Below are 12,622 nucleotides of genomic sequence, written 5' to 3'. Positions count from 1 at the left end.
GCAGGCGTTGATTTGTGAATCTATTGGGATTGGGATTGGGATTGGGATTGGCTGAGTTTAGTGATTACTCTCAAATCTCAATTCTCTTTTCCCAGTGCAAGCTATAAGCAGACTAGCAGTGAGAGTGTGTCTGTGTGTGTGTAAGGACTAAGGAGAAAGCATGAGTGGAGAAGAGGCGGCGGGGCCCCCAGGCCCAAAGGCCCTACGTCTGCTGTATTTCGTTGGCGCTGGATGTAACCAATTTCTCATTTTCCCTTTTATCTTACATTTATATATTTAGGAGTAATGAAATTGCTGTTGTTTGTGTTTTTTTGATGAAATTGTTTTTACTTTCAGTCATATGCACGGCTGCAATCAACAAGTGGCGAGAGCTGGAGCGAAAGGCAATCCTAAAGAAAGAGCAGCAATTGCCTCCTACTCCAATTTCTCCTGATACGGTACAAAAAGCCGTCGATTAATCATCCCAACTCTTGTCTTTTTTTTTTGGGTTGTGGTTTCGGGATCTAATAATAGTTCACAATTTCAATTTATGTCTTTTCACCGTTGTATTCTGATTATAACATATGATTATGATGATGAACTGATTTGAGTATTTTACTTATTAGTCAACATTTGTAGCTTTTTTTTTTTGCTGTTTCCTTAGCGTAGAGGACACTGTGTGGCAGTGTCTCCGAGGTTAGCTCTTATTCTATTTTTGTAACGATCAAAGGAAAAGAGCTTGCCATATCTGCCTTATATTCAAAAGGATACTCAATTAAGGTTCTTTGTTTTTGTTTATAAAACTCATATCAACCCGCTATATAGCCAATGGTCTAGAACACTGAACACACAACACACAGCTCAACCAATTCATTCAATATTTTATCAATCTAGGAGTAGGAATCACACTTACCGTTATAATTATTGGCTTCACTTTTTTGGTTAATAATAGTAATAAGAACAGCTAATGAGCTATTAGCTGAAAGCCTAGATGTGAGGAAAGAAAGACACTTACCCTAGATGTATTAAAAATCTAAACTTTATCTTTAAAAAAAAAAAAATGAAGTTTTCCCTGTTTCTAGTTAAAAACAATGTCAAACATTAACAACTAGAATGAAAATTTTTAGAAATCTATGACAACTCCAAACATAAGGGATTTGCATTTTACATCCTAGGACAACTCCAAACATGATTCCATAATAAAACCACAAGCAACCATGCTAAGATCTCAAACTATACACGAGTAATATGAAGAACTGAGACATATCTGTGAGATTTAGGATGGAATTTTCCAATATAGCCATTTTCAAACACAAATGGACAGCAAACATCTCTGGTTACAGCTTTTGAGAGAACTAAAAAATGTCTATACTAAAAAGTAATTATTGTCCCTTCAAAAAAGAAAAAGAGAGAGTAATAACTGTTGTAAAAAAGATAAGCTGCAAAGGCTTTGCCAGTTCCTTCTAGTCCTACAAAACAAAAATTGGTGCCTACTCTACCAGACTACCCACCTTCTGAATTGTTGACTTTGTTGGCCACTCAAATCTACTTCTATTGCAAACGAAATCTATGGCAGTCAAGGAGAACTTGTGCTCTGCACAATCTCAGCAAAGTGAAAATGAATTCAGACAATCCTTATATTATAGTCATAATCAATAAAGACAATGTCATCCAAGAAAAATAAAGATACCAATGGTTATTGATGCTGAAGAGGGAATGAGAGGTCCCTTTTCTTCGTAAGGTCTATCACCACGTCACGGTAGAGATCAGTGGCTCCAATATGTCTCCTATAAGTATCAACTCGATTCCTGACACCACATAAGTTTTCCTTTTCATCTTCATGAAGTATATGCAAATTTGTTTCCGCAGATTTTGTACTGGCATCTTCATGCTTTCTTGAAGATTGCTTGTTTCTTTTCATAAATCCTTGGATTCCTTTGTCTTCTGCCTTTGAAGTAGACAGGAGACCAAGTTCTGCTGCTTGATGCCTCTCATTACCCACTTTCTTAGGCTTCAAGCAATCCTTGGTCCTTATTCTGTAGGGTGAATTATTCTGAGCTCTGAAAGTTGTGGCAAAACAATCTTTCATGGGACCAGGAAAAGTAGATACTTCAAGGAATTTATTTCCTGCTTCCTCAAACTGCACTGGATTTGAAGACCTGATGAGTAAAGCAGGACTCGACGCTCTAATTTGCTCAGAACCAATCTTCATGTTCTTATTAGTCCCCCTTAATGTTCTTGGAGATTGAAGCTTGCCATATCTTGATCTCTGTAAAGCTCCATCAGGGTTATTACCAGTTCCACCTTTAGTCAAAGTACTTTGTAGACCTGAATGAAACTGTTGACCTTGATTCATCATTGGCATCATTTGAGTTTCCTGTCAATTAAAAACAAAAGAAATCTAAAAAACATAGCATATCTTTTTTAAAAATGACTAGTTCAAAGAGAAACTCAAAATGATATCCACTGTAATCAGTACCAAAAAAAAGCAAAAACTAACCGCATCAAAGAATCCAATCTTTGGTGATGGCCTTCTAAGACCCGAAGGCCTAGTCTTTCTCGAAACATCTGAAGGATCAGAGTTAATTTCTGCTAAAATTTTCTTGGCTTGAATTGAGGGACTTTCTTCCTGACCTTTATATGCAGCATGGGGTTCATCAGGTTGATGAGTCTCCATGCCTGATGCGTGAAAGGTATTACTGTCAAATAATACCTCTCTACAAGTAGTATCAAAACTTGCGTTGGAGGTATTTGGTCCTTGATTCACAGGGATTGACAATGATTCCAAGGAGGAACCCTCAATGGAGCTAGCAGGTGATGTACAAGAGGAAGAATTTGACATGGATAACAAGCAAGTAGGGTAATTGGAATATTCCAGCTCAGTTTTGTTTGTTGTGGTATATTTTGGAGGAGTTTTGTAGGTAGAACCAGTGGCCACCAAATTGACATTAATATTACCAGTTGTCCTCAAAGATTTTGGAGGAGGTGTAATAGATCGACGTAAACTAATTGATGATTTGCCCAAAGGAGGCTTTTTTGTACGAGTCAAACAGTGCCCTGTAACAAATCCATGAACTTTTACTTCCAAATCAAAGCCAATGAAAAAGTCAATTCAGTTTTGAACAATGTGATATTGCTGGTAATCCTCACCAGATGTGGCTTCCACAGATTGAGTTTTCAATTTGTCATGGTTTGCACCCAAAGAAGCCCTTGAAATTTGGCTACCCCGCTCTGATATCTTTGGGGGCTTAAGAGATGATGATAGATGCAGTTCTTTACTTCTAGCAGCATGCTTTGGATTGAATTCTCCACTCCCAGCACCATGCTTTAATTAATTAAAGTCAGTTCTATAATATTTTTTTTTTCAAAAAAATTGTTCTTGGTTAATACTATTGCATGTTCACCTATGCATCATCCGAGGTCAAGGGTCACCACCTGCAGATCCCTTCAATGACTGCAAAACTTACCATTAGCATCAGCTATTGCCCATTTTGTTCTAAACTTCTCAGATAATGCATAGGTGAGTAGCATATGCAACAGTATGAAAAATGAAACTAATTCAATCTAAACAACTAATACATACCTGAACTTGTAGGGGAACAGAAGACTCACTTGTGACCCTCTCTAATCCATGCCTGGTGATGCTTTTTCCTCTGGAAGGCAGCGTGGGTTTCACCTGAAAATATCAAATACAATATGTCCTCAAAGATAAAGTTTACCATCATCATATGCATGACTATAATGACAATAACTTACCCGAATTTGAGAAGAAGCATCCACTTTTGTTGAGGCTGAAAAGAATCAGTTAGCAGAAGCATATTTTTAGTTTTTACTATTATCAATGGACAAAATAAGAAGGCAAATATATTCTAAACAGAAAACTAGTGACAACCAAACAACGCAGTTCAAGTACAGAGAATGAGGATTAACTATGTAATGCACACATGCTCTAGTTCAAGTACAAGTGGCAGGAACAAATACTTTTTTACAAAATTCTCACCAAGCATGTACAAATATTGGCCTATGAGCTTTAGCTTAAGATGCACCTCCTCCTCTTGTATGTTCTAAGTGGAGGGTGAGGTCCGTGGATTGAAACTCATTGGGTGCATGTGTAATGTATCAATAGAAAAAAGGAATAAAAACTGCAGTTTACTTACAGTGGACATTTTTCACGCGTCTTCCTCTTTGTAAATTGGAACTAGAAGTTGCTACATTGGATACTTGAGTTGATATTTGTGCAGATGCTCTTATATCTTCAAACAGATCAATCTCAAGGCTTGTTAGAGGGGAACCATCACTTTCTACTGTAGAGTTTGATTCAACAGACCTCCACATTTCTTCAATCCTAGGCGTTGGGTGTGACTCATGAGGCTTCTTAAATCCCTTATTCATCATAGACAACTCCTCTGGCTCCAGAACTCCTAATCATCCATAAAATAACATTCTTAAGCAAAGATACTCAATAAACCAGAAATATATACTGCAAGGCAATATTGATAGAAAGTTTATATAATCATTTCTCTTCTAGAAATTAAGTCTACCTGCACTAGTGAAAAATGCACTATCCCAAGCCAAACTTTTGCGCAGGTTACATTCACCAGTTCTACATGTCTTTTCAGCTTCCAAGGACTCAGAAGGCACAACCTTTTGTTCCCCATTCCCAATTGTGTCAAGTGAATTTCCCATATCACTTAATTTAAGAGTCTGAAACAACTCTTCCGGATCCAGAACTCCTGAGCATGTAGAGAACATGTCTATATCTTTTTTTATTTTTTTGGGTGCAGAATATACAGGATAATCTTCACCAATAGTACTCAAAAACCAGTTTTTTCATCTTTGTAAACATACCTGGACTAGTGAAAAAGGCACTATCCCATGCCAAACTTTTGCGTAAATTTAACTTGGTGTTTGGTTGTGAAGATTCCTGGTCTTTAGGACTCCCGGTCTTAAACCCCATAAAGCCATCAACTTTCTGTCTAGCATCTGGAGCTGCTGCTAATTTTTTGAGTTCAAGCAAAAATTGGTTTCCAGTTTCAACAGAAGGAGAAATATGGAGGCAGGATTGACAAATAGATAGTATAAGAGCAATAATGAATTACTGACTATCACGAAAACTTTCTCTGTCCTTTCAACTAAGCCATGTTGGGCACCTATTTTTTCATTCAGCAAACAGACCCTCATGCAATAATACAATAATCAAAGGAAAAGGCACCGGGAATTAGAAAGTTGTCCCAACATATATTACTAATCAACCATAGCTGTAATTCTTGTTGCTCTTGTCAAAGCTAATCAGCTAAATGTTAAACTCACATAATTAGCCAAAAATATTGAAAACCCAAGTTAGCCGCATTTGATAGATTCAATATTTTACACAAAACTATGATGAAAACTACCACCATTATCAAACTAGTGATTAGTTACAGAGAAAGGTTTAATGAAAGAAAATAAATTGAATAGAATTTCCATTGTTTGGACTTTGGACCTGATATACCTGATATATGAATATGACACACACACACAAAACAAAGCAGATTAATAAGAAAGAAAGAGAGAAAGAAAATTGTATACAGCAGAAAGTAGATACCATAATATCCAAAGGCCCTTTAAAATCAAAAGAAAGATGGAAAGAAAGAACCACATATGGTTCTTTTCCTTTATGATTGTGTGTGTAAGAGTGAGTGAGGTAGAGAGAGAATGAGACCTGGGAATTGACGTTCTTGATAACTATTTTCTAATGCCATAACAAATAATTGGAGTTCTTCTTCTGCTTCAAGATTCTTCTATTCTTGAAAACTATCCATTGAGATTTGAGAGTGACATAGAGACATTAAAAAAAAAAAAAATTGTGGGTTGAGAGGGAAAATTTTAAATTTTTAGTCAAAGCAAAGTTGTAATTTTGGTAATAGAAATTAATGAATTGAGAGTGATTAGTGGAGAGGTATGAAACGGCTATTATGAATTTATGAATGATATATACGTATTTGTCGTTTCTTCTAAAACTAATGAGTGGCGGGTAAGCTCAAGTATTTGGAGCTTGAATTGAATTATGGGAAACGTTTTCGCAGAAAAAAAAGTGACACATATAGTCAACACATAAATAGTGACTATGGAGTATGGTCTACAGCTCTACTTGTATCGTTGTGAAATGTTTTCAGATGGAAAATATTTTCATCATGACTAAAATGAAACGGATACTGTTCACGTTTTTTTTTTTTTTTTTATTTATAAATTGGGCCAGTTGTATTAATATTGCAGGGATTGTATAATGTTCAAATCTTCCATGTGAATTGGGACTATAGTACGAGAAAATCTAAACCTTCTTACATGCACTAATTCATATATTATTATTTTTAGACTTTTGCGTTGTTTGGTACGAAAAAATAACACAAATCAACCAAACCGTTTTCAGTTTTAATGGAAAACAATAGAATTAATATTACATCCTTATAGACCATCACAAATAAATTCCATAACGCAAAAAGCTCTTCTATATGCAATTTCTCTCTTTGACCACTCTATCCACTAAACAACCACTGAATGTTATAAATTGGTCGTTGATTTTTTTTTTCAAATGACATTTTTAACTCAAATCAATTGTTTTCCCACTTAAGTTTTGCTTATATTTTGAATTTGGGAGACTAATTTTCAATTTAAGGCTTTCAAATTGTTCAAAAAAAATTGTTTTCCAATTTGGGGTGTTTTCGTGAATGAAAGTCTTTGTTCATGTAATTATTTGGAATTATAAAAAATATTATGCTCTGTTTGGAATCTTTGGATGTAGGGGGAAAGAGAGTGAGTAGAGTAGAAAGAGACAGAGTAAGTTAAACTTCCTTATTTGGATGTTTTTTAAGGAATGAGGGGGAGAGATTTAGAGGAGTTTTAACTACTTCTAACCCCTCATTTTTAATTCCCCCCATTTGGAAAGTTTGGAGGGAGAGTAGAGTACAAAAATTATTGACCACATGAATTATCCAATTTACTCTTACCATGTTAACAAAATTACAAACTATGTTCAAACAAAAAAATGGACAATAGGATATTTTGATAATCTAATTGCTGAATTGCATGTTCTTTACGCTCTTAATACATATGTCAAATTTTATGTCAATAGGATATTATTTACTATATAATCTATAAACGTATATTTTATGCATAATTTTAAATTACAAAAACTTTCAATTTAAAAATGTATTGATGACATAGCTATTGATTTTTAATTTTTTTGAAATTTTGCAAACATGGAGGATATAAGAAGAAAATGTAATCTAATAATGGATTTGTCAAAATTCACCTTCAATAAAAAGATATTGAGTGAGTTTGTAGCCTAAGGCTACAACCGATTTTGTAGCTAAACTTTGTCCTAAAAAAATTCTGTAAAACATTATTTCTCTCAAATTTCTCTCAACTCTGAAGGCTTCGCTAGCTCTCTCTCTTTTTCATATGATTTCTTCCTTCTCAATAGTCTCTCAACTCTTCACGCTGGCTCTCTTTCTCACACACACACACACACAACTTCTTCACTCTCAATTGTCTCTCACACCTAGCTTTCTCTTTCAGAGGTAAACTCCGTTTTTCTTTATGTTTCATGGGTTTCTTTTGAGTTGAGTCAAATAACTATGTTCTTTAAATTGTGATTTTATTGGGTAATTTCTTATTAATTGTGATTTTATGGGGGTAATAACATATTAACATGTTATTTTGTAGGTGGGTTTCGGATTTGAGGACTTTTTTTACTTAAATTTTAAAGTTTCAAAGTGTTGCTCATAACGTGTTTGATAAAGTGTTTGAGTGAGTCTAGATTGTGAACTTGCAAAAATTTGTATATTGTAGCCATATATGGATCTATGTTTCTTGTTTATTTTTATCTAAACACTTGCAATCCTATTAGTTCGTGATATATGGATAAACTATGGTTAAACCTAGGCTTTGTGATTATTTTATGGTTAGGTTTTTTATTATTGGTTTGTGTTTGTGATTTTTATTGCATAATTTCTTGTTATTTGTGAATGGGTTTCTGATTTGGGTTTTTTTTTTTTGATAGAATTTTAAAGTTTCAAAGAGTTGCTCACAATGAGTTTTGATAAATTGCTTGTTTGATTGTGCATAATCAAACTCACATGAGTTTGTGCAGCGATTGGTTTCTAAAAGTGTGTTTATATTATGATTTTAATGTTAAATATTCTTTCTATTTTTAATTTTTTCATAGTTTATATTGTGATTCATAGGGAACATGGTTTGTCAATTAGTAATGGTGATACTTTTATTTGTCTCGTAAAATTGTTGATTCTGGATATAGTACATACTGCACAGTTGAGTTTCTTTGATTGTGTGCATATTCTAGCATGTGCACACACACATGCATTCAACATGTCTCTGTGTTTGCATGTTCTTCGTTGCTTGATTTTAGTTTCAATCATTACTATAACCATGAAGTGGCATTTCACTAGCAAGCCAAATACTTTCTAAGCTTTCTTTTCTCTATTCTTATATAATAGATTACACACTTTGTACTTAGAATCAATGAGTCATTAATAAAGCAAAGCAGAATTTATCTACTATATTATTCATTAACTTTCCGAAATGCCTTCAAGTTCTTTAATTATTCATCATTAGTTCTTATATCTTCAATTACATCTAAATATGGCTATGATGAAAATTTTGGAAAATTAAAAAAATCTGTAAATAGACTAGTATTTTTGACAAAACACTTTGAATTGTAATAACTTTGCTGTCATGGGAAAATTTTATTAAATGGACAGACAAGAGAATAAAAAGAGATGTGTATTGCAAATTTGGGAATGGAGATGTGGATTATGGGATTGGAAATGAAGACGTCTAATGGCAGTTGCTTATGTAGGTTGTCTTGTAACCTATTGGTTAATACTTCGAAGGAGGCCTCAAAGGAGGCAAGTAACTTACTCAATTAGTAGTTTGAGGTTAGAAAGACAAAGCGTTTGTAACAAACTAATGAGAGAGTTAATTGGAAATAAAATGCAAAATATATTGGCATGGATGTTGTTTTCTCTTGTTTTTTAAAATGCAAAATATCTTGTCCTCTTGGCCAGGTAAATGTTGGACTAGAATGTGGAATTGGGATGGAAGATTATAATGATTGGGAGGTGGGAGATGTTCTCGAGGCCTTCAGTTCAAATGAGAAGAAGCGAACACCTGTAAAGGTATCAGCTTCCATGACAGCTGAATTTGAAGGAGTAGGAATGGAAGAGTAGAAAATCTTGTGGCCATAATATTGGTTTCTAAGGCTTGGTTTGGATACAGCTAAACGCGTCCAGCGTTCAGAGTTTTCTAACCTTTTTTTTCATTTTTTTTTTCTACCGCGTTCCAGACAAAACGCACTGTATGCACTGTGCGCACACTGTTCATGCACTTTTCAACAATTTTTTATTAAAAATAAGTCCTGCAGTACTATTCATATATTTAAAAGTTATTTTGCTACAGGATTTTCAGTTTTCAGTTGTATCCAAATAGACCCTAAATATTTTTTCTTGAGGAATCAAGTGTTTTCTACCTCGAATGGTCCGATCAGTGAGTTGACACTTAGCTGATATGAATTTGGATAAATCCTACTGTTAGGATTAGTGTCCTTAAATCCTATTATATGATGCTATGTATGATGTTATGTATGACATTATGTATGATTTAATATTGTGATTGATAAAGCTATTTTATTATTATCTAAAATAATGGTAACATGAATATGGGACATTATCATATAGTCCATGAGATGCATTGTATGTGATTTATGTGAAAAGTCACAGAAGATGTAAATCACAAGTTCTTTGTAAACTCAGAATTTATAGTTCGTAATCAGTGATAAAATTGGGCATTTTATCTGCGAAGACTATAACGTATCAACTAAGATGATTTGTCTTGATCATGGAAATGGAGACTTCTAGTTGATATGTTGATATGTTTTAAGAGTTAAGACATATTGAACAGGACCGCTGTGAGATTTATTATTCTCCTAACGACTGTCAAATGAATAATAAATCTCACGACTTCTATTTACATGAACTCTTAATCCTGAGAGAATAATGGACCTGATCATGAGGTGTAAGTTGCTTTGATATATCATGAGTGAGATCTAAAGTAACGATCAAAACCTCAGTATGTTGGGCAGCCACATTTAGTGTTGATGGATATATTCCCAAGATGAAATCCATAGTCTCTTGATGGAGATATAAAATATTCCCTTGAAATAAGTTTAATGGGTTCAATTATTCAGAGAGTTAGGTCTAACCACTTTAGTAAAAAATTACTAAAGTATATATTTATGAAATTGGATTTCATAAATATATAATGAATAACTTTAAAGGATTGAACCTGATACTCAAGAATAAGATGTAGTAATTTACAAAGTAGCAGTCCACATTTATGACTTTGTGCTACTACGAATATTTTATGAAAGGGTTGCATGTATAATAAAGTCTTTGGATATAATTTATTAATAAGGCCTAGAGTGCAATTATATTTATATAATAGTATTAAATATAATTAATGGTAACTTTGGACTTGTCAAGAGTTGACGGAAAAGCCCAAGGCCCATTGGAGCTAATGTCTTATTGGTCCCTTTTGGTCCCACTCCAAGCCACACTAAAGCCCAATTGGAAAGGCCCAATAGGTCAGCCCAATTAGATAATCAGTTAGTTATAAATGGAGAAATATACAGAATTTTTCATTAGAAAAATAAGAAACGGTATGTGAGAGAGTGTGAGACACACTTTCATTCTCCCCTTGAAAACTAATTGAGAGACCACACATCTTGGGCGTAAAGTGGAATTGAAGTGAAGATTAAAAGTGTTCCCAAATGCTTCTAATCTTTGTTTTGAATTTCTCCACACCAAGGTATGTCATCTTGTTCTTAAATTCTGAAATTTACATAGTGCACGTTATCAATCATGAATGAAATAGATCCTTATTTGTTACTTCTGCTATGTGTTTTGTATGAGACACAAAACCAGAATTTTTCCTTCACCCACTACTTGCAATTGACTGGAATATTGATGGCAAGGACTCAACCTTATAGTGATTTGGTTTTCGTTTGTATGCTATCATGTTGTACATAACACTAGATTTCAGCTTCTTTTTTGTAAAGAGGGAACATTATTAATTCAAGTTGTAAAATTTCGATGTGAATGAAACATGTAACAACTATGTTGGAAAAAAAAAAAAAAAGTTATAAGATTCATTTTGATGCTCTTAAGCTGATGCATCATTTTTCACTCAGGTCCAAGCAATTGTTCAAAGTGTTTTAAGTGAAAGAAAATATTGTCCAGTTTCAATGTAACATAATACATTAGCTATATTTTGATGATTTTCAATATAAAAACTAAAAGGTGTACTCCATTTGTTTTATTTTGTTTATTGGTTTATGTTTGGCCCAAGTTAACCCAATTTCCTCTTGATTTTTTAAGTAAAAAAACACTCAAAATACTTTTTTTTTTTCTTATTTTAATTATTATCAATTAAGGATGGTTTTTTTTAGTATAAATATATATATATATATATATATATATATATATATATATTTTTTTTTTTTAAACATAGACCAATGTTGATTATTTAATTCGAATTAGGAAAAAAATATCCAAAAAAAAAAAAAATTGCACGTTATACTCATAATTATTTAATTTAACAAATTAATCATAGACCAAATTTTTTTTTTTTTTTTGGGTCTAAAGGAAATATATATTAAAGCTAACTGAAGGAAGGAAAGATAGGACAAAGCCTGTTACAACAAGAACCCATAGAATCTGCCTCAACCAAGGAGATCAACTCCAATGGAGGGTTAGAATGAACAATAAAATCCAAAGATTGACACAATCCTAAATTAGCTAAACAATCCGCACATCTATTAGGTTTCTGGTAAATATGCTTCACGCGAACCTCAGGGATCTGGCTAATTAAGAGACCACAATCATCTAGCAAAGGAAAGATCATAAGATTGCGATATGAAAGGCTGTTAAGGACATCCAATGCCTTCACATCAAGCCCTATCATGACAACATGAAAATTCATTTGGTGGCAAAGCTGAAGACCATCACGGAGAGCCCATATTTCAGCAACAAAACTATCAGCTCTTCCAATTTGCCTTGAGAATCCTATCACCCAATTACCAACCTCATCCCTTATCAAGCCACCCCCAGTTGCTGCACCTGCCGAGCCCCTTGATGACCCATCAGTATTAAGTTTCACCCAACCCGGATCTAGATATTCTCATCTGATTTGTTTGACCACCAAGTGATTACTACGAATTGTTTTCAAGGCATAGAAAATAAATTCCTTAGCTTGCATGGTTATTACCTTGGGTAGGAACGGATTAGCCCTCTTGTTGGCAAAAATAGCTTGATTTCTCTGTTTCCAAATCATCCACATTGCAAACGGAAAAAGAAAGTTCCAAGGAATACCAACTGCATTTTGGGAAGACTTAAGGTTAGAGTTAGAAATCAACCAATCTCTAATGCCCTGAGAGAAAAAAGAAGGGTTCAGACAATTGGTTCCAAGTTTCTACCATATCAGTTTAACCAAGGTACAGTCCCGGAGCGCATGAGTGAGGGATTCTGAGGCAGCCTGGCACATCGGGCAGGTGGTGTCAAGAGGAATTCCTCTTTTTGCTAAAACCTTC

At 34.0% G+C, this 12,622-nt stretch overlaps 1 protein-coding gene across 1 annotated transcript; it reads left to right on the top strand.

Moving 5' to 3' along the window:
* LOC142638928 (uncharacterized) lies at window positions 1–604 on the top strand. The gene is made up of 2 exons (XM_075813005.1): window positions 1–233; window positions 337–604. The coding sequence occupies exons 1-2, from the start codon at window positions 161–163 to the stop codon at window positions 456–458; spliced, it is 195 nt and encodes a 64-aa protein (XP_075669120.1). The 5' UTR covers window positions 1–160; the 3' UTR covers window positions 459–604.
* The last annotated feature ends 12,018 nt before the right edge of the window (window positions 605–12,622 follow it).

The sequence above is a fragment of the Castanea sativa genome, chromosome 6, assembly GCF_040712315.1.
Source record: "Castanea sativa cultivar Marrone di Chiusa Pesio chromosome 6, ASM4071231v1".
In the NCBI taxonomy this organism is placed as follows: domain Eukaryota; kingdom Viridiplantae; phylum Streptophyta; class Magnoliopsida; order Fagales; family Fagaceae; genus Castanea; species Castanea sativa.
Note: the sequence above shows the minus strand (reverse complement) of the source record. Positions and strands in the feature narration are given on the sequence as shown.